This window comes from Plectropomus leopardus, chromosome 21 (assembly GCF_008729295.1).
Source record: "Plectropomus leopardus isolate mb chromosome 21, YSFRI_Pleo_2.0, whole genome shotgun sequence".
Classification (NCBI taxonomy): Eukaryota; Metazoa; Chordata; class Actinopteri; order Perciformes; family Serranidae; genus Plectropomus; species Plectropomus leopardus.
In genome coordinates this window covers 4,574,812-4,599,543 of record NC_056483.1, presented here as the reverse complement: position 1 = coordinate 4,599,543, position 24,732 = coordinate 4,574,812, and the positions used below count along the sequence as shown (strand labels likewise).

The window sequence follows — 24,732 nt, the reverse complement described above, 5'->3', positions numbered from 1 at the left end:
GTGTGATTATATAAAGATGCACACAATAAGGGGACCAACCTGTGGGTTTTTGAAAACCTCGTACTTTTCCTTCCGCTCCTGAAAGAGGATTTTGTTCTCGCTGTCCCTCATCCATGCTAGGAGAGGCTCCACGAGGTTCTCGTGATCTTCAAACGTCCGTTCTGTTAAAAAAAACAAAAAAAAAACCCAGCAAGTTTAGATGTCAGAAAACTAGCAGCAGTAAATATTCAGACTATCTAATAGAAGCCAAACATGGGAAGAAAGCAATGAGCAACAAAAGAAGAAATAAGCAAAAAAAATAGCAAATTTGTTAAATGTACAAGAAAATAAAAAATACAAAAAATAACCCAAAAATTAGTGAAAACAAACCAACAAATAAATACATAAACAGAAAAAAACTGAAAAAGAAAAAAAAAAAACTTGATAAACTACTTAAAATATACGTAGTTATTAAAAATAGTAATTCTGTAACATAATTTTAAATATGTAACCTAATTATGATAATTAGCTTTAAATATAGTTTATCCCTAGCTTTTTCTTTTTTTCCCTAGTCATTTTCCCATTTTTTTTCTTTTTAAATTTTCCTATATCAACTAATTTCTTGCAATGTGTAGAACATTTCTTACCAACTTTCTGGCTGGAAATTGAAAGCTTTCCATGACTGTGTTCACAAGTATCAAAGTGTTGCATTTTAATATTAAAGGTATAACTGTGGTTCTGTGTCAGACTATAAAAAGAGCCACAAAAAGAAATTCTCAGCACATTCAAACACTAACGGTGATTCTCCAGAGACATTTTTAATCTCCAGTTTACTCTCACACTGACTCTACATTATTATTCAAACCAGAATCTGCAAGTCTTTAATCTCACATAATATTCTGCATGTCTCGACTCTTTCAACTTTGCGCCGTAAAACATGTCAAAACAAACGTTTTACCATATGCACAGTAGTTCGCTCTGTCACGAAATCTTAAAATCAGCTGAGCTGGATTCAAAGTCCATTGCACAGCTGTGCCATTGTCTTTTTCTAATGGGATGAATTAAGGGAGGGCTCCATAAAATACAAGCCTCCCCATTCTGCTGGAAGGACTTTAAATGGCACTAAACCTCAAAAACACATTAAGGGCACTTTCCCCCTCCTCCAGTCTGCCCACACACACACACACACACACACACACACACACACACGCAGTGCCACAGATCTCCAGAATGCAGCGGGCATTTGACTGTAGTTCAGCCGTGCTCCCCAATTACAGGTTAGCAGCCGAGGCAGAGGTAGGCATTAAAGAAATTGCTGCCAGGGTTCCAGTCTATAGTTTGACTATTACAATCATTAAACGGATGGTGTGACTCTGCTGCTAGAGTGAGTTACTCCGAGTAAAAACCCCTTTGAACTGCATTAAGCACATGTTGCGTGTCGGCAGTGTGCATGGTGTGCACATGGGTGAATTTAACAGAGATTTGTTTGAAGATGGTGTTGCTGTTGAGCTCTGTGGGTGTTTATTAGACATGACTTGCTCCGGCTTTTACGCTGGTAAAGACTAACCCTTTGAAAAATAAGCAAATTTGCTTGATTTCTCTCAAAAACATGAATGGGAAAACTTAACGAGAAATGACACAAATCTTAGCAAGCTATTAGTAAAAAGTTGCCAAAAAAGCACAAAAAACACAAGAAACAACAAAACAGGAAATGACCTAGAAAAATTGCTGAAATAAATTTAAAAAAATAAAATAAGATAAAATCAAACACAATTAAATGAAATAAAACAGAAATAATAATAACAAATACACAGTATACATTTTTTCTGTAACTTAATTTTCATAAATTATTATAAAAAAAAATAAATTTCTGGACACTTTTCTCCTTGTTTAACGATAGTTTTCTAATAACAGACTCTCTTTTTTAAAGCTTTTTTGTATTTTAGTAATTTCTTCTCATGCCGAGGTGTTGATTGCCTCTTTTTTAAGAAATTTAACCAATTCACCTAAGTTCTGAAGGTTTAAATGCCTGTATGTATATTACTTACACACTCTGGGGGGTTTACAGGTGTTTAAAAATAAACTAACTCAAACAGTTTCCATTATCGAGCTGTCATACCGCGTGGTTAGTCAGAGATGACACAAGACGCTGTCCACCCCCAGTGCTCGTGACTCAAATGACCTAAACAAGTTTGGATGGACGATGTGCTTTAAATAAATCAGTGTGTCAGATGGCTGATTTAAAAATATGCTGTTATTTGGTTAAAAATAAACTGTCTTGACCAAAGGGAAACACACATTTCCTCATTTGCAAAATCTTTTGCATCTTTTTGCAAAAAAAAAAAAGCATGTAAAATATCCAGAATGTAAAACTGTTAGTTCCTCTGGTTTATCTAAAGTATTCACTGGCTGTGCGTGTTGTCGGGTTAATAATACATTTATACAGTACGTCTCTATCAATATTATGTAATACTGGAAGAAGATGTTTACATATCTTAGCAATGCTATAATTTCCAAAAAGGTTACTGTAAATGTTTTTTGGGACAATATATATATATATATGTATAAATTTGCCCGCATGTTTGCTGAACAATGCCCACGCAGCCAAGGCATGACATTCAGATTGAAAAAAAATTAAATAAAAATCAACTTGTCAATTCAATTATTATAATGTATAAATGTACAAAAATTATAAATAACTGACAATTACACGACTGGAATGATTTTTGGTGTTTTTAGCCAAAAACAGGAGATGGCCAGACAGCTACTATGAAGAGTTTTTAACATGGAAAAATGCATAAATAATCACAAAAAACAGTGTACTTGGATGTCGGAACTACAAAGTTTCTGAAAAGGACCCAATCACATCGGGGCCCTCGTTGGAGCGGCACACAGCACAACAGCTAACGTTAACATGTTGCCAAAAAACAACACGTTTCTTACATGCAGAGTTTCGGAGATATTTAACGTCAGTTTCATTACGTCTTACAAGAAATCGTCAAAAGCAGAGTTAACTTTTGCAGATTTTGATCATTAGTCCTGTTCAATGCTCATCAGAAAAGAAAGAAAAGCTCTTTCTGTGATACACTACGCCAGTCATTATATCGATACAAATCATAGAAAATTAGGCTTTTATTAAAACACTTGTTTTTAAAGTACCAGTACCAATAAAATTGGGTATTCTAACATTTTTAATGGCACAGTATTGCATTGCCTTTCTTTTATCACTGCAACGCTACAATTCAGAACTGTCTCTGAATCTAAAACCTGATACATCTCATTCCTCTGTGCAGTAGAGCTCTATTGTTGCCCTAAAACTATTCAAAACATGAACGAGACACACCATCGCACAGGGGGACATCTTACAAAAAACGAACTTGCCAACTGTGTGTTAATGCTGAAAAAAGTCCCTGACAAATGCATTATTTTCTCCTGTTTGAGAAATGTTTGCTATAAACTACAGTGTCCAGCTGCTGGAAATATTCTTTTATAATAAAACTATAAATTTATGATTAATTAACATACAAAAATCAAGCTTTCAGTAAGATATAAAGGGCTCATGGCTGAGAGTCGCAGATGGGTCGTCTTGCAAAATAAACTTCTAATGGAATTGGTTAAAGATATGGAATAATAAATCCAAGCTTATCCTTTTAATTTAGTGTTTCACACTTAAGTTGCTGCATATAAAATTACTGGAATATAATTTTCAAGCAAAACAAGGATGACGCACAATTTATGGCTCACAGAGGTTAATGACTTTACCATCAGTACCTCATTATTACAGTTTCAGCAGGGTGTTAAATGACGCCCTGTCCGTGATAGGATTGGGTCTTTCAAAAAAGTATGAATTATCTCTGTAATGATCTGATGAAGATGTCAGAAAACAGAGAAAACAGATGGTAATGAGCGGCCCAAAAAATCTGATGGCGGCGAGGTCCAGCAGCTGAAGTAAATATAGCGCAGACGGCTCAGACGGAGGATTGAGATCATAAGGCTTCTATTTCCATATGACAGAGAGGATGACTGACGGTGTCCGATAGAGCAAATTAAACCCACCTGTCTACACTGTACGTGTGTGTGTGTGTGTGTGTGAGAGAGAGAGAGAGGAGGAGGAGGGAAAGAGAGATGGATGGGAGAAAGATCAATGTTTCATTGTGAGCTCGCTGCAGTATGGCTGCCATCGTGCCAATAAAAATACACTTCATCATCTGGACCTGAATGAAATATCCCTCCGTGTGTGTGTGTGTGTGTGTGTGTGTGTGTGTGTGTGTTTAGTTGACAATTCATATAAAAACACACTGAAGGCTCATGTTGTGAAAGTCTATCTGTATTATCACTGCTGTGGTTTTCTGGTTCTGTTGATGTATTTGCTGCACACACCTGTTGCTGTAGTGTTTCTGCACTATATTTACTGAAAAATCAATCACCAACAAAGCAGCTAGTATTTTTTTCTTTGTGCTTTCTGCTTATAATATATTTTTTTATCAAAAACAAACAAGGGAATGACCTCAGTGCTTAAATATAATTATAATTAAATCCCTTTTAAAATACAATTTTCTAAATCTACTAATTTCTTACAATTCATAGGAGATTTCTTGGCGAAGTTGCCCGCTGTCGTTTCACCCTTGTTTTTCGAAGAAATTAGACCTATCCAGAGGGTAATACTTGTGAATGGCATCTGAATGCAGCACATGAAAGGTGATGTTGATCAAGGATTCAGTTCAGTTCAGTTCAGTTCAGTTCAGTTCAGTTCAGTTCAGTTTAGTTCAGTTCAATTCAATTCAGCTCAATTCGGTTTAATTCGATACAGTTCAATTCAATTTTATTTATAAAAACCCATTATCAAAAATCTGAATTTGCCTCAGAGGGCTTTTCAGCATACAACATCCCTTGGTAGTCAGACCCTCAAAGGGTTAAACACTCCTTAGCCCCATAAGTTGGACGTAAAAACACTGCTCATGATACAATCTTCTGCAACACCTCTAAATCTGTAACTATCACACAACTCTTTTACAGCTCAGAGTGAAATCTTAAGCCACAAAATTAATCGAACTATATGCAACATTTAGAGCATATTCAGGATTTAGTGTCCTGGCCGGTATTGCCTGCACACGGCTCTCAGCGTGGAGGTGGCTGAGCTGGTGGCAAAGGCAACACTACACCAAACTTGTACAAAGACACCTTCCAGCACAGTGGGTCGGCATGTTTGCAGTGCCTAGCAGCAGTAATTAGCTAGCCAGTGGGACACATACACACAGACTCACTCAACATTAATGTGCGACTGTTCAATCGACCAAAACAAAGAACAGAGAAGCTCGGATTACAACACACACTGGGAGCACAACTTCATTCTGTGCTCAGGGCGCCATTACTCCACAATATATTTACATAGGAAATGGTTGCTTGCCTCTTCAGTATAATGATATTCAAAATGTCGTATTCAGCTCCCTTAAATTCCCTATTTAGTCCAAGCAAAAACACAAGAAACCTCACTGTCATCTTTAATCATGGCTCATGAGCAGTATGTAACCAAATCACTGTTTTATTATCTAAAAATCATAGCAAAAGTATGGCAAGTGTGACTAATGCATGCCTTTAAATCCAGCAGGTTAAAAGAATGCAATTTTCTATATATACATATACACACACACACATATATATATATATATATATATCAGCTTAAGTTTTCTTCCAAACTGCTGACCAGACGGGAACTCTTTTGTGATGATTTTATAAATATTTTATCAATTTATGTTGCACCATTTACCCTTTACATCAGTGCAACAGCAGCTGAAAATGCTTATACCTTCCTCTTTAGCCTGGATTGTATTTAGAATAATGCCTTTTACCTCATGCATATTAAATGTATGAGGTAAAAGCATGTCTTGTCAGACAAATGTGGTGGAGCAAAATGCGCAATATTTCCCTCCAAAATTTAGTAAGGTAGTAAAAAGTACAAAATATCCCTCCAAAATGTAGAAAATGTAGTAAAATGTACAATATTCCCCTCCAAAATGTAGGGGGGTAAGAATTATAACATTTCAACATTTCCCTCCAAAATTTAGTAGTGTAGTGAAAAGTACAATATTTCCCTCCAAAATGCAGTGGACTAAATAGAAGGCCTACAATGTTTCCCTCCAAGTTGTAGTGGAATATAATATAAAGTTGCATAAAATAAGATTACTCAAGTACAAGTACTTTAAACTTTTTCTTAACCACAGCACAAATCAACCACGTTACAGTAAATTAAATTTGAAATCGCAGTAACTCACCAAGTTGCAGGTCCGGGTTGGTCTCACAGAGGCTCCAGTCCACATTGCAGTCACAGTGCGTCTTCTCAAACAGATTGTCCAAAACTTCCCTCACATTCTGCCTCTCGTCCACCATCAAAGTCTTGGAGCTTCCATCATTCATCAACACCTTAACCACCAACTAACATAAAAAATGACAACATTATGTTAGCATTGCTGGAATAGCATGCTACCAAGCTAACAGAAAACTTTTGTGGTCATTTTGGAATGTATACTGTCATAATTTACTTTGTTTAATCACATATCAGCTTTATTTATTGATGTTTTATGATGTTATGTTTCAATATGTTTCAATGAAATTCATTTATTGGTTAAACTCAACTTCAATCAAACAAATGTTTGTTGCACTGGCTCCCATCTCTGTTACCTGCTGGTCTTGTTTTCAAACTGGCAAACAGGAAGTGGAAGCTTCCACTGGGCTTTATTGTGGAGGGGACTTGGACTGTACTATGCTGGGTCAAAACAGAGGGGGGTATCATTGTTCCAGGAAATAGTCTTTTTTAAGTAACCTAAACAATTTAAATTGTTATTCTTAAGTTTGGGAATGAGAACAATGACTTTGAATTGTTTTGTTGTTTTTCACATGGTATTGTTATTTTATTATCCTTTTATTATCTGAATTAAGTAGTTATAGCTGAAATTGGCTCATTCAGGTGCAGCACTGGGGCATGTTTAATTTGGTTTCTGGGTTGAAAGACATGTTTATCCAGTAAAATAGGCTTTGGCATACCTTTTTGTTTTTTTACCTGGTGTAAACGCATTTTTTTGTTTTTTTCAACCTGTTTTATTCAAACACCTAGAAAAAAATGTCCAGAAAAAAGATATTTACATTTATTATTATTATCATTATTATACATTTTAAATGAGGTTATATAAATAAAAATAAATAAAAAAAAATATGTATTATATTTTTTATTCATTTTTTGTTTAATTTAAGCACTTTTTTCTGTTAATTTCTTGTTTCTTTTTTCTTTCTGGGGGTAATTTCAGGTAATTTTTTTAATGTATCTATTATCAATATGTTGCAATTTTTGGGGTATTTTTTGTTGAGATGCTCATTGTCTTCTTTACATGTCTTTGAAAGAAACTGAGACAATTTGCTCAGATTTAAAAATATTAAACCCACTGCTTGAAACTTGCTGCCAGTTGCCCAACAGCCATGGGCCAAACCTTAATTCTCTGTTTTATGAATCTCTTCAGGCCTCTGTTATCAGGAAAACTCTAATTTTTGTTTGATTTAGTTTTATTTCTGAACATGGCTTTTTCACAACCTCACCAAATCCAGTTTGAACTGCTTTTTGGTGTTATAAAATATAACATAAACCAGGTCTCTGGTACTACCCTTTCCATCAACATGCAGCAGGTTTAGGAAATCTTGGTTACCAGCTAGAATAAAAAAATAGCAGGTGTTGTGAAAAGCGAGTGTTTCATATTCAACAGTACTGAAAAAGGAGGATGGAAAAGGCAACAATGGAGGCATTAACTGAGAAAGATACAAGATACAAGAGTGACATTGATCTTTTCTTTTAACTCTCATCAAAAAAGTTACAAAATGAATCTCCCAAAACAACCAACTGTTTTTTTGGAGTGTTTTTGCTTCTATCATGAGGTTTTCTGTGTCATCTGCATGACAGATTAAGGGTAAACCATGTAATGGACAGCAGCAGGTGTCTCTAAAGCGTGACATCAAATCAAGCCTTGCAGCACACGCAGCTTGTCTATTATCCAGTTTAATTACAGGCTGTGTGCAGTAAATAGTTGTTTCTGTTTCCTAATGTTAGTTTTACCAGAAGAGTTGGAGCATCAGCACTCCTGTCTCCCCATTCACTTAAACTTCTTTCTTTTCGTTTTCAGTAATTTCCTCCCCTATTGTATTTTTGTTTTTTTTTGCAGCCTTAGCCCCCCCGAGTTGGCTGAGATTAATTTTGCTCTGGAGCGAAGCAGTGCTTCTTCACAGGCTCATATGGCTTCACACTTCCTCTCATCTGAAACAAATCCAGCTTTGGGAGACTGAGGGGTTTCACAGAACCAGGGTCAGCAGTCGCTTGCCTTGTGTCATAAAAAGTTTCAGAGATGTTATCAGACGCGGATTTAGGGCGTTAGATTGCATGTTCCTCTGTCTCGACCTTCCCCAGAACACAATATGGCTCTGACATCAAATGTCACTTGATATCAGATTATTTTTCCTCTTACAGTGCTTCCTCATGCAATGCAGGTATCTTCAAAATGCATGATGATGTCGTAAGCCCGCTCCGGAACCAGTGGGTTTGTCTGAAACTTGAGGGCCTCTGCTCACAGATGGTTCTGCAGAAACCACTGAGATTGCACCTCCTGCATCTAAAGACCAGGGGACAGATGTTCCTGTGGAAGTGGCCAGTGGTCTGTGTTTCCTCAGCATCCACTCTCAAACACACATGGCAGTTTGGAAGATCTGTTTTTTTTGCTGGTTCCCTTTAGTTTTTTTCTAAGAATTTCTATTTACTATCTGAGCATGGAAACCTGACTATAATGCAGATACGCACATGTAAATGGCGAGTATAAGTGTAGAACTTGGCAGTCAAATCATCAGTCAAATCACCTGTGATAATATGGCATGCAACTGGTATGACATTTGTTTTGTTCTGTGTCTAATTGCACATCCTGACGTGAAGCTTAGCATGCAAGAGCACATGTCTGTGCTTTTGTTGACTGCTTTGAAGAGGAGAAAGTGTCCACATTTCACCCAAAGAGGGGAAACTGTCCTGCAGGACGCTGGCTGGATGAAAGTAGCCATCCATCACTGTGATTGATGGTTATTCCAAAGGAAAAGAAAAAGCCTTTTGTACTATCTTTGAACATTATGACCTCCATGTAGTCGTAATTCACAGTGTCTTTAAGGTTTTCTGTTGCCAGTGTGGATGTGAGAACAGAGGAGGACTCTTCTTACCTTTTTCACTTTGGCCTCCTTGAGCTTCTCAAGAGCGAGTTTGATTTTGTCTGCTTTCATCTGCGCCTCGAGTTCCTCCTAAACAGGACAAACAGTAGTTTATGTTATTGTTTAGACCTGCAACAATTAGTTGAATAATGATTCTATTAGAAGAAAATGAATCGAAAACTCCTTTGATAAATGACTTACTGTTTCAGTCATTTTCAAAGCAAAACTGTCAAACATTTGCTGACTTCTTGAATGTAATAATTTGCTGCTTTTCTTATCATTTTTGACAGTAAATGAAAAGCAGTTTGAAGGTGAAACTTTTGGCTCTTTGGATATTGTAATCAGCGTTTGCCACATATTTTTTTGGCATGTTATAGACTTATTGATTAACCCTTTGAAACCTGGATCGACATCACTTTTTCTTGCAATGAATCCAGATGCCTTTCACAAGTATTTATACCTTTGAATCCAGAGCACACAGGTTCAATTTCTTTAAAAAAAACAAGAGAAAACTGCAATATGTAACTTGGCAAGAAACATCCTCAAATTTTAAGTAACAAGTAGATTTTGATTTTTTTGTTAAAGGGAGAGACACGTGTCATAATCAATTATTATTATATATTTAAAATTATTCTACAGAATTATTCTAATTTTGAAGCACCTTTTTTCAAGTTAATTTTCTTGCTTTTGTTTGTTTGGTTTTTTGGGTGATTTTCAGGTAATTTTCTTGGGTTTTATTTTCACTCATTTCTTGCAAATTATGAATTAGCATCACCTTCTTTACACTTTTAATAGAAATTAGGCCAATATGCCTGGCTTTTAAAGGACTAATCATGAAAAGATTTAGAAGAATAAGGAAGAGGCATGCTAGCTGCCCTGTTTTTGGTCTTTATGCTAAGCTAAGCTAACTAGCTGTAGTTCATATTTACGATGTATGTATGACAGAGGTATTAATCTTGTTATATAACACAAAGTCAAAAAAGCAAATAAGCGCATTTCAAAAAATGTGGATCAACTGCTTAAAGAGGGTGTTAAAGGTAAACAAAAGGAGAGGATCTGACTCTGGTGAGTCAGATGAGTTGGTGAAAATGTACATTCTGGTTCCTTTTTTTGGTTTTGAAAAATTAAAACAAAGAAAAAAAAAAATTAAATAGAGAACCTTTAATTGTTTAATTTTAATTTCATAACTCCCCGTGTGTGCATTAAAGAATTTCATTTGGGACGTTAAATCTAATCTACTAAATCTCAATTAGCAAGGATAGGATACCCTTTACTTCAGACTTATAGCTCTGGTGTGTTTTTACATAAAAATCCTGCCTTCAGTGCAGTTTTAATGAACTTGCACACCTCCACCTAACAATGACACATTCTCTGCCTCAGCACAGCTGGTGTTTTTACCTCAGCAGGATGAGGTAACAAGCCCTGCTAAAGCAATAAGCTCCCGTCTGGCTCGGCCCCCCCACCACTGCCACATCTTACCTCCCCTTCTCCAACCTTTCGTATTGATCCTGTTACTCTTTCCTGCCTCATGTGTTTGATCTGTTCCAGACAGACTCTCGGCTGTTTCGCCTCACGAGTCTCCGTAACTGTAACAGATGCCTTCGTCCAGGAACTGCTTCGCCATGATCTCACCGTCCAACTGTTATAAGAGCAATACCACTCTTCCCAGTTCCACAAAGACAAAAAGAAATCACTAGAAATGTATATGCTGGGAACTGGTGATGTTTTTGTTGTAATACTGTCTTGTCACGCACGGCTCAGGAAGCGCACGGCACCAATAAAACCGAGATTATGACATTATTGCCTCTTTCTGCTTCATATGTCTGCCTATTGCATTTTAAGAGCCACACAATGCAATGACGTTTTCTTTTCTTCTTCACTGTCACCAAATATTCTGGCATTTTCCATGAAACTATACCAACAAAAATAAACTCTCCATTACTCTGATAAGCCTCGGTTAAAACCTGGACATCCGTTTTCTTGTGCTGCGTTCAGATGCCTTTCACTTACATTAAAACCTTTAAAACCCAAGTAAAGTAATAGAGAGAAATAATTACAAGTTAATATAATAATTTTTAAGGGAGAAACTACTTAGGGCACATCTAGTCAAAATACACACAAATGCAACTGCATAAAAAATAGGAAGAAGTCCGCACACTGTTGAGCTCCCAATGGGCATCTTTCAATGTTTTCACAGGGCAACCTTTCAATCTACAAGATCTTCCTCAGGCCTTTTTCTTTTTGGTCTTTTCTTTGTGCTAAATTTCAGGTAATTTGCTTTTAATGAGTAATATTTATAGTTTTTTTTTTTTTTTAAGAAATCAAGGTTTCAAAGGGTTAAAACTCTCACTTCTTAAACTTTGGTTCTCAGAGAGGTTAAAAAAGTTAATTGCTGAGATGCTATTCTCATTTTACAAAGTGTAGTCTGACTCACCATTGTAGGCTTTTTAGATTGAGGAGGCGGAGGTGGTAAAGGGGAGGTGGCGGAGGAGGCCGGGGTGCTAACATTGCTGCTGGTGCTGCTCGCTGGTGATGTCGGGGATGCGAGAGAGGACACAGGGCGGGGGCTTGGGTCTGTAGGTGGTGGCTGCAGGTCTGGTGGAGGTGGTGATGGCACCTTCAGACCTTGCATCTCTGCTGCAAGTTTCTCTTCCGTTGCATTAAGGTCGGCCACCAAATCAGCCATGAGTGCATCCAAATCGGTGTCTTCCAGTTCATGGAGGGACTCTGGAGTTAGAAATCAGTTTAATTGTTAAATACTGACCCAGGTACAGTATGAATTTCAAAAAATAAAACAAGTGACAAAAATATTTTGAAACTGTGAACAATCTGAGGTGTTTCCTCTCTTTCGAAATATTTGACCACTGAGCAATCACTTTTTATCAAAAAGTCACGTAGAGGATGCTTTGGTTCCCTTTTTTTAATGACATGTACTTTTCCCTAAACATTAAGAACTTTCATTTGTCCAACCTCCTCTCTTTGTGTTGCAATAACAACAACATGGAGGTATTTCTTATAAGTTGTAGGGTAAGTTGGGCTAATGCATAAGTAAATAATTAATTACATTTTATAAAACCTTTATAAAGGCTGCAATGCTCCTGACTAAAATATCTTGATTATTGGATGGATTGTCATAGAATTTTGTTCAAACATTTGTTTTTTCCAAAAAGTTGAATTCTACTGACTTGAGGTGATTATCTGACTCTTGCACCACCACCATGTTAATATGATTTAAAGTGTCCTGATAATTGGCAATGGCACTGCATCTTTTCCTCAGGAAGAAATATATTAACTGGGGATCCTTAAAGGGTAGCTTAGGTATTTTTTTCAACCTTGACCTCAATTTTCCACCGTTTTCTCAGGAACGCCTTAAGGGAATTTCCTAAAATTTGACAAAAACATCCAACGGGCCTCACGGATAAACTCATTGATTTGGGCAAGGAAATGTCTGAACCAAAAAAAAAAAAAATAATACAAAACAATAATTATGAATTAAAAATTTTATAAAAAAAAGAATAATAATTCCTTTTTTTTTCTTTCATTCCGATGCATGCCAAAAGAGTTACAGTAGGTTTTGGCATCAAAAATAAAATTTGGCATTGAAAAGGAAATGCTGGCATGTAAACTAAAAAGTCAACTGAAAGATAAAACAGGCATTAATTTGTTTTTTTTTTTTTTTTAAAAAGGTTTGTCTTTGCAAAGATCTGATTTTTTGGCAAAGATTTCTGGTGAAGAGCTGTATAGATAAATATTATTTGACATGGATCGAAATGCTTCATGACATGCTTCATGGGGAACAGGGACAGGGACACATTAGGTGGAGTAATAACAGATTCTGCCACCTTGCTTCAACATTAACCTGCTTGTTTTAGAGCCCATAAGAGCCAGGGGTAAACACTGAGTAATTAGCACGTAAAGTGACCTCAATCTTTGCCTGAAATCACCTCTTGAACAGTAGCCAGATTTACTGTAGAGCAACTGAATGCTGTCTTTCTGCTTCTTCACGTCACTGTTACGTATCTCGATTGTTTTCTAGATAACTGATGAAACATGTGACACTCAGTTCCTGCACTTGCACAACTGCCGCATTGTCATTGTGAAAAAGCTCTACACCCAGCGCTTTGTAGGATTTCCACACACAACAGACAAAATGTTAAGTCACCATTAAGGTCAGTGAAGCCGATGGAGAAGTTGACATCTTTGTTGGTGCTGGGGAGAGGCTCGGGCTCAGATGGTGCTGTTTCCAGACTCTGCAGAGAAGAATAAACAAGGCAATGTGTGTGTATAAGAGCATGAATATAATATCTGTGCAGCCACAAGACCCCCGGAGGCTCCGACAGTTAATTCACAACACATTCTGAAACATAACAAATATTATGTAAGAAGGTATAATGTTTACATGTTACATGTGTTTTTAGGCATTACACCTAACAGGGCTTCTGTGTGTTGTATTCAGCCCCCGCAGCAAAATGGAAGTGATTTAAAATGAGTGGTGGGTTGGAAAACAACATCAAAGGAAGGTTTTCCACTCAGAAAAAAAGTGTTATCTCTATCTGCCTCATGCCATTTGACCCCCTTCTGAAAGAGTGTGTAATTTATGGCTGTTAGATGACCACAAAGAGTGTTTCCCCCTGCTGGGTCTGTTGTGCCTGACGGTGTAGAGTGTCTCGGTGATCGATGGTGGGTTTTAGTGAATTTGAGGTCTGTCTCTAAAGAAACGTCAGGTATTTAAGGTATAAGGTGGGAAAATAAAGCGTGGGCAGCCAAGAGAGAATGTGTCACTGTGTTCAGTATGTGTTGTGCATATATACATACATATATATATATATATATTTAGATATATATATATATATATTTAGCACCAGGGAGGGACATTAAACTTTAATTGGTTGTATTTTGGATATAATAACATTATCCTCAGTGGCCCAACACCCACAAGAGGGTTTGAAAAGCATTTTCCTTTAAAAATCTTCAAAATCACACAATAAACCATGGAAAGAAACTGTGAAATATTGTTGTTTATGTTGGAGGGATGGTCATGCATTTTCCCCGTTCACTCAGGATGGCTTGTTTGTTTTTTAATATCATGACCCCCTCCGAGATAACAAAAATATGATGTGAAGTTTTACGAGTGAGGAGCTGCAGTAAAACTGTATGACCATTTATACTTTTATGCCATAATTGTCATGACAACAGCCTTTGCTCACCTGAGTGAGGAGGTCCATCTCCCCCAGCAGGTCGCTGAACATGGCATCTATGTCATCCATCTGTTCAAAGGGACAACACAAGTGTCAGTCACAAAAAATCACAAAAATCATTCTGTGTGCATCAGTGACCTGTTCTGATTTATGCAGTGAGGAAGCAAAGTCCATTGATTGGATATGGCTGTAATGACGATTGACGGTGAAAGTATGTGTGGAATGAAGAGGTAAATCCTTCTGCGTGGTCAAACAGCTGTTAAATACACATTTCACACACCCAGTGGTGAAAGCCAGTACTGCTGCTTTCCTTTGAAATGTGTGCTGTTGTGTTGAGCGCCCTGAGGCTATGCTATCTTGAAAAACATTTCCAGCCCAGACTGAAGAATAAAAGCATGTATGCATAACTTCAAGGCATTCATTTTTTTTGCAAGAACTTGTTGTATCTTGTTACACATGTTGAACTGGAGAGTGCGGTATCAGTTCATTTTTGTATTTTATGTCAGGTTCAGAAGTAAAATGTGCCCTTCATGTAAGCTCTACTTTATCTTAAACCATAACTCACTACTGCAGTCAGTCCTATAATCTCATTTAAGACCATTATGTGTTGAATTCATGCACTCACATTACATAACCACACTGTAGAAAGTTGATTTCAATCATTATCAATAAGAAAACCAATTCATTTCAAATACTGTATGCTAAAAATATAAGGCACTTTTAACAGGTTAGGTTTCAGTGCAAAATCCACTGGGTTATGGTTAGGAGAAGATTATGTTTTGGCTTTGAAAAAAAAAACACAGTTTAGAGGGAAAAATCCTGGCAGGAACAGCAGCAATGTTTTTGTAAAAAACAACTGTTTTAGTGCCACTATCCCCATGGAAACACAGCAAAGCATTGTTTAAAAATACCCATGTTTGGTGCATTAAAAGCCACTGGAAAAACAACAATTTGTCATTTGTTGGTCTCAAATAATGGTCTGCAGCTTGGAAGGGGTCATGCCATCCATCATCCCCTCCACCTCCCTATGACAAAATTAACTTATATACAGCGTTACAACATTGATATAATACATACAAAACATACAAATCTAACTTATTTGAGGTTTGCAGAAATGTATAAAGCCAACATTTTTTCTGGCAACTGGGATGCACAATCACTGGTGGAAATGCTGCAATGTATTTGTTTGTTTTATTTTATTGTTTGTGATGTCAAAAAGTGGTCCGCAGCTTGGTATCTATCTTTCCTGGATCTTGCGCGATTTACCACCTCCCAATTAAAAGGTCAGCTTATATACATGTGAACAGAAATAAGCAACTGTAGAAACATTTGCATATCAAAAATACAAATGCAATGTATCTGTAGTTTACAGAAACATAAAATAGCAATGTTTTCTTCTGGCGATTGAACTAAGTTAATGCAGTCTAACTCAAACACAGCTGATATTTTCAGTCTAAAGTAGCAAAAGGATTGTGGTCAAACTATATTTGTCCTGAAAACAACACCTAAAAATCCACTCGAGATTTCCATCAGTAATTACATACAGTATGCTGTCTGTCAGACATGTATTATTTGAATCCCCATTTTCTCAGAGTAAATGTTATGACGGGCTAAAATGTGCAGTCAAAACAGAGTCCCTGTTTTCTTACACTGAACATGACCAGTCGTGGGAAGGTGTCAGAGGAAGTTCAATCAGTCACAGTGGAGCTTTGATGTTTTTTTTTCTTTTTACAAATATCAGAAATTTAATGTGTTGTATTTGCTACTGTACAGCATAGATATAGAAATGCAGATACCTCATTGGCCACTACTCTAAGTTCATTGCAATACATCTACACGTCGCCATGTTGGAGAGGTCAAGATCCACCAGTAAACAAATACATGTGTATTAAGAGAGTATTAAGAGCTGTTTCTGAAATGTAGTAGAAGCACGAAGTTGAATTAAATAAGTTGCATGACATTTTAAGCAGCAGAAAATGCAAATACTCAAGTAAAGTGCCAGTACCTCAAAATTTTACATAAGTACTGTACTTGAAATGCATGTGATGTAGATGTACTTTGTTCAACTCCATGTTATTTATTCATAAGTCGAAATTTTCATGTTCCAGTGTTGTGGCTAGTCAGAAGATTACTTTTTTGCTATAGAACTGATTAGATTAGTAACCACTATTACATGTAACTAATCACAAGTAACCACTATCATGTTCACTTCCTGATGTTAATAGAAAAAGACAAATTTCATGGAAATCGGTCCAGCATTAAGCAAGATACAGTTGATTTTGTAGAGAAATCTGCATCTCTCAATGCACATGCATTTCTTTAATAATGGATCTTGACCTCCCCAATATGGCGCTGGCATAAACATATCTGTGTTTTCTTTTTCCATACTGTTCAACTTCAGTGCACGTTTATGGTCCAGTGTAATTACAGCGACTCAGGCTGTAAAGGTAAAATATTCCAATTTGAATAGAAAATTTGACAGTTGAGAGCAAGTTTCATAACAGCTGAACTACTCAAACTAAAGTGATTTGATAGACAGCACACTTGTAAACAGCGGCCTACTTTCGGTTAGTGGTTCTGTGGCTGTTGACGAGGATAATTAGCCTTCTTTTTAGTCACACTATGGCAGCTAAAAGCAGTGGTGTATAGGTAATATATATGTATTTTTTATTAACACTTGAAATGTCAACACTTTGGTGTTTCATTTTACCTTTCCATATAATATTTTATGGATGGCAACGCTGGTCGGAATTCAGATTCAAATATTTTGTGTAAAATTGGGAGCAAAATTATGAATAAAAGAAACCATTCAAGATGTTGGTATTTATGATTTTGCAACAGTCTATCTTTAAGTGTATTTTAAGAAGAATAGGTAGGCTCATCAGCTGACCTAAATACCTTAGTGTGTCAAATTGGTCTGCAAAACTCTGCGGCTGGCTTGTTGCATAACAATCACACTGGTTATGTTTAACTGTAAAGTTTGGTGTGGTTAAAGTGAAGGTAGAATAATCTTCTGCACATCTCAGACCTCACAGTGGCTACACACTCTTCACCCATTGTTTTTATGGGCCTCCTTGTTAGTGCTTTTAGCCACTAACCTAAAAAAAAAAGCTCTGCCCTACCATGAGTCTCAGTGGTTTAACTAACCAATGAGATTTCCTGTCCCTCAGAGAAATATTTGCATAACTGAATCCTCAGTCTTCACGTTTTTTCTGCTGTTATGGTGCATTAGGTATGAAAATATTATCTCTAACAAAGTGTAGCTCGTTGGTCTCAGTCGTCACAGTTTGAAACCCGTTTAGTAAACTTTCAGATCTAACAAGAGAAGAAAAAAAAGGAAAGCAGAGATTTAATTGAAAGCCAAGTAAAGACACTCGGGGCAAACCCTCAGTCACACTGCGGAGGAGACAATAGTGATTGATTGTGTTCCAGGCAAGAGTTCATACAGTGCTGCGACATGATGTTTCCCATTTGAATGGATCAGTATTGTTCCAACATCTAACAGATGGCGTGTGCATGTTCGGGATGAAGCTTAAGAAAGACTGTATTTCTGATTTCATGAGAGATAAAAACTTGCACAGCCTCTCTGGTTGTGATGCTACTGCAAAAACTATTTTCCATGAACTTTAAAGGGATAGTTCGAATTTTTCAAAAAGGGGTTGTATGAGGCACTTGTCTATAGTCAGTGTATTACAGACAGTAGGTGTCAGTCTGCATGCCCCCAGTATGAAGAAGCAGACCGAGTCTGAAACAGAACTTAAACAGTGTACTGCAGTTGATGGCTCGTTTCCTTCTGAAGTTGTCAATACCGCCGCCATCTTTCCCATGATATGCCGCTGGATGGCGTCAGATGAGAACGCAGCCAGAAAGAAGCTGTAACTAGCTGACTGGACGGCACCTATTGTGGCAGCACGACTTAAGAACGTAGCCGCACTGTGTGTGGGGTATTTGCATGATGAGCTGTAGCACGGCGTCCGTTTCAAACACTGCTGGCAATGACATAATATAAAGGTACATCCCTATAAGAGACGGACGGTGGATTTTCCCAGAAATGGCAAACTCTCATGCAGGAAGTGTTTGCTTCCAGTCCGAATGTGACCGGGAGTTTTTATCGACACCTTACCATGCGCCATTTTGCCTAATTCTTACCATCTGTGCAAGCATGTGTGTTTGGTTGCCTAAACATAAACAGCAACAAAAACATTTTTAAAAAACACCTAAAAAAACATTTTAAAAAATCTGAATTAGATTAAGTGTATGCCATATTGGGAGTATTTTCGCCACTTTACCTTTCCGTCAGTCAGCCCGTTCTAACGGGTTAGTTGGTAACGACTTCAGTTTCCCATCTTTGCTGTCATCAAAGCCACCAGACTCTTTTGACAAAAATGGTCAATTTAACTTGCTGAACATGGGAGCTGCTGGTTCACTGCTGCTTAAATCATTTAGTTAGTTTCTGTTATTGTGTGCAACTCTGAATCCGAACTCATTCTTTTAAATGCCAAAGTGCCAAAAACAAAATACTTGCAGTAGACCCACAGCTCCTGTGTTCAGCGGTGTTAAATCACTGTTTTTCTCAATGGAATCTGGCTTTGAAGAGAGCGATATAACAACTTCATTTTCCCGTTGGAAATCATTAAGCTAAAGCAGTGAAAATATTCTAAATATAGCACATAGTTAAACTGCTATCTTTATTTTTGGGTGGGAATTTTTTTTAGGTTGCTAAAATACATTTTCTTGCTGACCTCCACAGCAGTAGATTGCTAAGCTTCTATGTAAGACTGCATTCTGCTTCTCCAAACAAGGGATGAGCCGACTGACATCTACTGTATGTAACACACTGATTATGATAAACATCTCATACAACCGATTTTAAAAAATCTAAACTATCCCTTTAAATGTCAGGCAATAATTTATATGTGGCGCGCGTAGGTCTTTGTGCAAGTCTTTATAACTGTAGCGTTAGCATGTGGGCCTACTCCTCCACCCCTTAACAAGAATGGCATGCCCCTAGGAGGAAGTGGTTAAGGGTGAACTTCCTGACACTCACAGTGTTGAAATTGTGTAGGAAATGGCGACATGAGCAGCCACCTGCCACGTTAATGCGACTGTTTCCTTCACTCAGATTGTGTCACATTTTAAAAGTTTGACTAACTCGGCACGTGATATTCTGCATATGGGCTAAAGAAATCTAACTGCCTTCTCAAAAAAAAAAAAAAACTTGACCTAAAACATTCATTATTTAAAAAAACTCGACTCATTATTTTCTTAGGCTCTTCTTCCTGTGGTGTCACATTTTATTTTGCGTCATGACAACCGCAATACAACAGATCTCACTGGAACAACCATAGTATGATTTTTGTTCCACGTCTGCTTATAAACAACCACACAGAACACAAAAGCACTGTGATGCCACTTTCAATGCAAAATTTCTTAAAGTCACACATGGAAATAATCAGTCAGGTCACTCCCCAGCAGCTGCTTTTAGAGGCCAAATGCATTAAATGGAGCGTCTCATACAGAGAGGAGAAGTCAGAGAGGGTGAGTGTACCGCTGGTCAGACCTTGAAAACAGACAGGTGTCTGCTGATGGAGGCAAAAGTGACTTTTTTTTGTAAAGTTTATAATGCATGATTGTGGTCATTTCTCACTACGCCCATTAACATTAAATTTGAGGAAGTAGGCTATTACACTTTTTTCTATTCGTAGCTGTGACATTGCAAACACAAAGCACAAAACCACAAAAAGGTGTTAACCCAATTGTTAACCGGTTTAAAATCATATTCTATTATCAATACAGTCTAGTTTTACTTAATGGAATAATTTTGAGAAATAGAGAGTCCCTCCTGTACAGATGGACCACCATGAGGACCTTATGTTGGAAAAATACAAACATGGTAGTTAATGGTGAGAGACATTGATCCTGTTTAACTTGATTTACAGACATTTTGAAATTTAAAAGATAATTTTGTAACTCAAGAAAGTTGCAGTTTATTGTAAAACTGAAATACATAAATTAGAAAGAATATAAATCAACTTTCTCTAGCTTCAGCTACAATGCCTCTATATTTCATACTGCTCACTTGAGCAATGAGTTTTTCACTTCCTGCAGGGGTGTAAATTTGCACAGAGCAGGCAGTGACGCTGCAGTGGGGCCCGTGGGGTGGAGGGGCCCATAGAGAGAATGACTCCACCAACAATGTGTTGGGCGGTAAACGGGCCCCTTCAAATTAATCAGATCCACCAATGGAAAAATACACCTGTCTTCAAAGAAGAAGTCACTGTAGATCAAAAACTAAGACATTTCTCTATAGGCCTATATGCCCTCAAAAGGCAAACCCATCTGTTTTTTCATTTTTGGTTTATAAACTTGTCAGACAGTTTTAAGAGAAGAGGTGCATGAAAGAATCCAAAAACACAGACTCCTGGTTCCTTCATCTCAAACACAAGCTTTAAAGACTTTATGTGTGCACTACAATATAAAAAATGAAAGTCTTTAAAAAAGCAGTTACCAGTAAGTGGCTAAATGAGACTGCAGGATATCATCACACCAAGCTGCGCCGAGGACGGCATTATAGCACCGTTGTGTTGGCGACGTTAAGATATGTGACCATTGTGTAGTTTGTTTATAGCCTAACGTTAGCTTTTTACTTCTTGCGATTGACTTTAGATTGATTTTTTAAATGTTGTCTTCATTTATGAAGATTATCTTGCTGAACAAAATGTGTTAGTATCATAAGGTTAAGGTTTGTTTGCCAAAGAGCTTTTTTTCTGCAATAATTCAAAATCCAATGGAAAAATCCTTAGGGATTTTTTGATGGGGGGATCAGGACGAACCTAACTTCCACATCAGCCTACAAAAAAATGTCATCCTGAAAAATTTTATCAAAAAGACTGAAAGCAGGGGGAAACAGCACGCCTGGCTCTGTCAAAAGGTTATGGATTAAACAAAAAAGATGTAATTATTATATTATCGAGCTTTAGAGGCGCTGGTAAACCTTTTTTGTTTTTTATTTTATCTTTGATATTTGAGGTTTTCCCCCGTTTCCAGTCCTAATGTTAGTTTAAGCTAACTGTCTCTTGGCTTTAGCTTCTTATTTTTTTGGACAGATATCACAGAGGTTTCTGTCTTTTCATTGAATCCTCATCAAGAAAGCAAATGGGCTCATTTCCCAACATGTCCAGCTATTCATTTGAAATAAACTAACCAACCAAAAAAATGACCATGAATATGTATTTAAAAACAAAAGAAAGAACAAAAGAAATGTCTCAAGATATCAGTGATGACATGGATCTGTTGTGAAATCAAAAGTTCAAAAGAAATTCAAAAGATTTTTATCAGCAATTATGAAGAACCCTCGTAGTTTGGCATGACTAACGTTATTGGCGAGAGCCATTTCTGATGTATAAAGAGCTCTGAAGTGAGTTTTCCATTTTAATCGAACAAACTGATGACAAGCGTAGATTGTCCTCTGTAAGCTGAAACAGAGAGGATAATGGGATAATTTCATTTCCCTTTAAAAAGTGCATTTCCTGTAAGTTTGTGAACTTTCATATTCACATCACTTTGGGACAATGCTGCAGCCTGAAGGAACACAATCATGAAAGTATGTCGCTGACACTTTGCACCACTTTCTATCCAGAAACCGCTCCGAAAAATATGTGATTCGTCAGCATTTCTAAATATTATTGGAAACAGTCTGGCATGAAATCTGGCGCTCTGTCAAACCCGCACAATGCATTGGGAAAACACACCGCCGTGCTCCTGGTATCCAGAGAAATAAAAGTCAACAATATATAGCATGCAAGCCACTTCTGCATTCCTCCAGAAAGCGATTCCCCTCTAAATAATCTCAAATATTTTTCAGAGCACACATGTGTTCTCAGGCGAGAAAATGGAAACCAGACAATAACTCTAAGTGGCCGTATCGAGGCACAGCATGTTTACCATAATGTACAGAAACTCCCTCTCTTACTCGGCTCAGAAATATCTTGACTTGGGGTCTTGGGCAGATGTGTTTACAGAACTGGATGTACTCTAGTGTAAAGAAGGCAAATTAGGGGATCGGCTGCAGAAACAAAGCACTGGAGGGCACAAAAACCAAGAATCACAACTGACATTTAACAAAACATAAGATTGTATCTGTGTTTGCTGGAGGTGCTTTTGCAAAACTCAAACACGAACACTAATTTCCACTGAGGTTATATATACATACTGCTTTTTCCTCTTACATAAAATCCCCTCTGCACATGAGTCATTGGACAGTCTGTCTAAACATATATTGCAGCGTGTTCTGGCTTGACAAAACAGAAATAGAAAATTTTTAGACTATTGCAAAGACATACAGTAAGTATAAGTGATCCAGGCTAAATGTTTATGTGATTTAATCTCATCCCAAAAAAGCCAAAATGCACAAAATGTTCATATCATCAGTGACAGCGCTATTAGCTTTAAAATAAGAGGCCAAGCCTATCAGTTTCATGTGGTTATTGAGTCATACAGCAGGCTGAAATTAGAGCCGGGTCCACCCAGTTTGATAGCAGACAAGAGCACAAATGAACTAACACCCTTTTCATTATTTTAGAATATCAAACTGACAGTCTTATCACTGTACAGCAGCCTGATTAAGCTTTAGCTATGGTGACAAAAGCTGTTTTGTATCTGTTTTTGCACTGTTATAACATCATTTTACAACTTTTAAAAGAAAAAAGTATGGGAAAAAAAAACAGAAAATGACCTCAGAAAGTGATATTCTTCCGTGACATAATTTAAAATATAACATTAAGTGAGGTATAAATAGTTTTATTGACATATTTCCACATTTTTTTGATCCCACATTTTGCGGGACATTTCTCGCGAAGTTGCTCATTATGTTTTCCCTTTGTTTTTGACAGAAATCAAACTTTTTATGTCCGATTTAAGTGGTCTGAATTCTGGTGAAAACTTAAAAACTGACGTCTATCCAGATGGTGAAGAGTTTTATTTTTTTTTTAATGGCTTTTTAGTCTGTGTTTTAAACATTATCTGCATTGCCCTTCCAGACAGAAGAGAAAATTATTGTATTTGACTTCCCAATCAACTAAAAACAACAAAGATTCATACACAAAGCAGTCAAAGTCGATCACAGGAAGGCAGCTGTGGTTGATCACCACCGTTAACTCAACATCCAGCAGACGTGTAACTCACCTTTCCAAATCTTTAATCCTTGTTTCACCGGTTAGTTTCAAGATAACAGCTTCATGGACATCAGTTCCACCCCAAAGTATTATTCTCTAATAAAGCTCAAACACCATAAAAACAGTCTCATACGGGCAGATTTGGGTGTGTTGATGCGGATTGCATCTGGCTGTCTTTTACTGTAGACTTCTTCCTGCTTAATGCGGAAGTTCAGGTCCAGACCTGTCAACTGCATTCCTTCTGAAAAGCTCAACACTTTCACAACAGTCTTGTCTGGGCAGCACTGAGCCGTCCCCCTTCTTAACAGCCACCTTATCTAAACTGTAACTGTTTTGAACGTGGACGGAGAAAACAAACTGGGGTAAAGTTTGACCTCTAATCACAGCGCTGATTGACAAGCACTTGAGTAGATGATAGATTGAAAGTTAAAAAAAAAAGAAAAAGCAAGGTCTCAGTGGGCACGAGAATGGCTGATTCAGCACAAGGAATGTGACGGTCTCGGTTAATAATTCACCTCGCTGAGACTGATTTACAGCAGGTCTTTAGGCAGGAGTGGCACGTAACAGCGGTGAACACCAGACTCCAGCTGAGCTCCAGTCATCTAAATTCTTCTAAAAAAATACAAAAAATATCCATACATTTAGAAGTATTTGCTGTATAAAGTTAAACAAACCCTTAAAGTTAAAAAATCTCTTTCACTTAGACTCAAGCATTTTTTTGCTCAAAATCAGGAACAAATGTCTTAAAACTACTAGTGTGGTGCAACAAGGTCAGATATCTTCAGGGGGGAACCACTGCGAGCCGAGCTGTCAGGCTATGAATAGCCTCTGGCTCTTATCTGGCCAGGCAGACACAGATAGCTCTATTTATTTGCATTTCTCCTTGAGTCAACCTGGGAGGCCAGAAAACAAGATTTCACATCTTTTTTAAATCTCCTCACGTTACAGAGGTGTCAAAATATTGGCAAAAGGTCAAAAAGAAGCAAGGAATGAGGATTGTTGAGGGGTCTGTGGGTAGGATTTAGGGAAATATATTGGCAGAAATTAAATATAATATAATGTTTTCTTTAATGTATGTGTTGTGTTCTATCATTATATGCTTATACTTATTACCACTAGGCAGCACTGTTGTAAAGCCGATACTACTGGAGACCCTT

At 37.3% G+C, this 24,732-nt stretch overlaps 1 protein-coding gene across 1 annotated transcript in view; it reads right to left on the bottom strand.

The window, feature by feature from the left end:
• The window catches only part of LOC121960925 (amyloid beta (A4) precursor protein-binding, family B, member 1 interacting protein), a 32,506-nt gene extending 8,727 nt beyond the window's left edge, over nt 1-23,779 (bottom strand). The window contains exons 1-7 of the mRNA XM_042510824.1: nt 23,586-23,779; nt 14,412-14,471; nt 13,367-13,454; nt 11,639-11,931; nt 9,217-9,294; nt 6,252-6,411; nt 40-161 (exon numbers count right to left, since the gene is read on the bottom strand). Of these exons, the coding sequence (XP_042366758.1) occupies nt 40-161; nt 6,252-6,411; nt 9,217-9,294; nt 11,639-11,931; nt 13,367-13,454; nt 14,412-14,471 (801 nt within the window). The 5' untranslated portion in view covers nt 23,586-23,779. The remainder of the gene's footprint in view (nt 1-39; nt 162-6,251; nt 6,412-9,216; nt 9,295-11,638; nt 11,932-13,366; nt 13,455-14,411; nt 14,472-23,585) is intronic.
• Nucleotides 23,780-24,732: the final 953 nt, after the last annotated feature.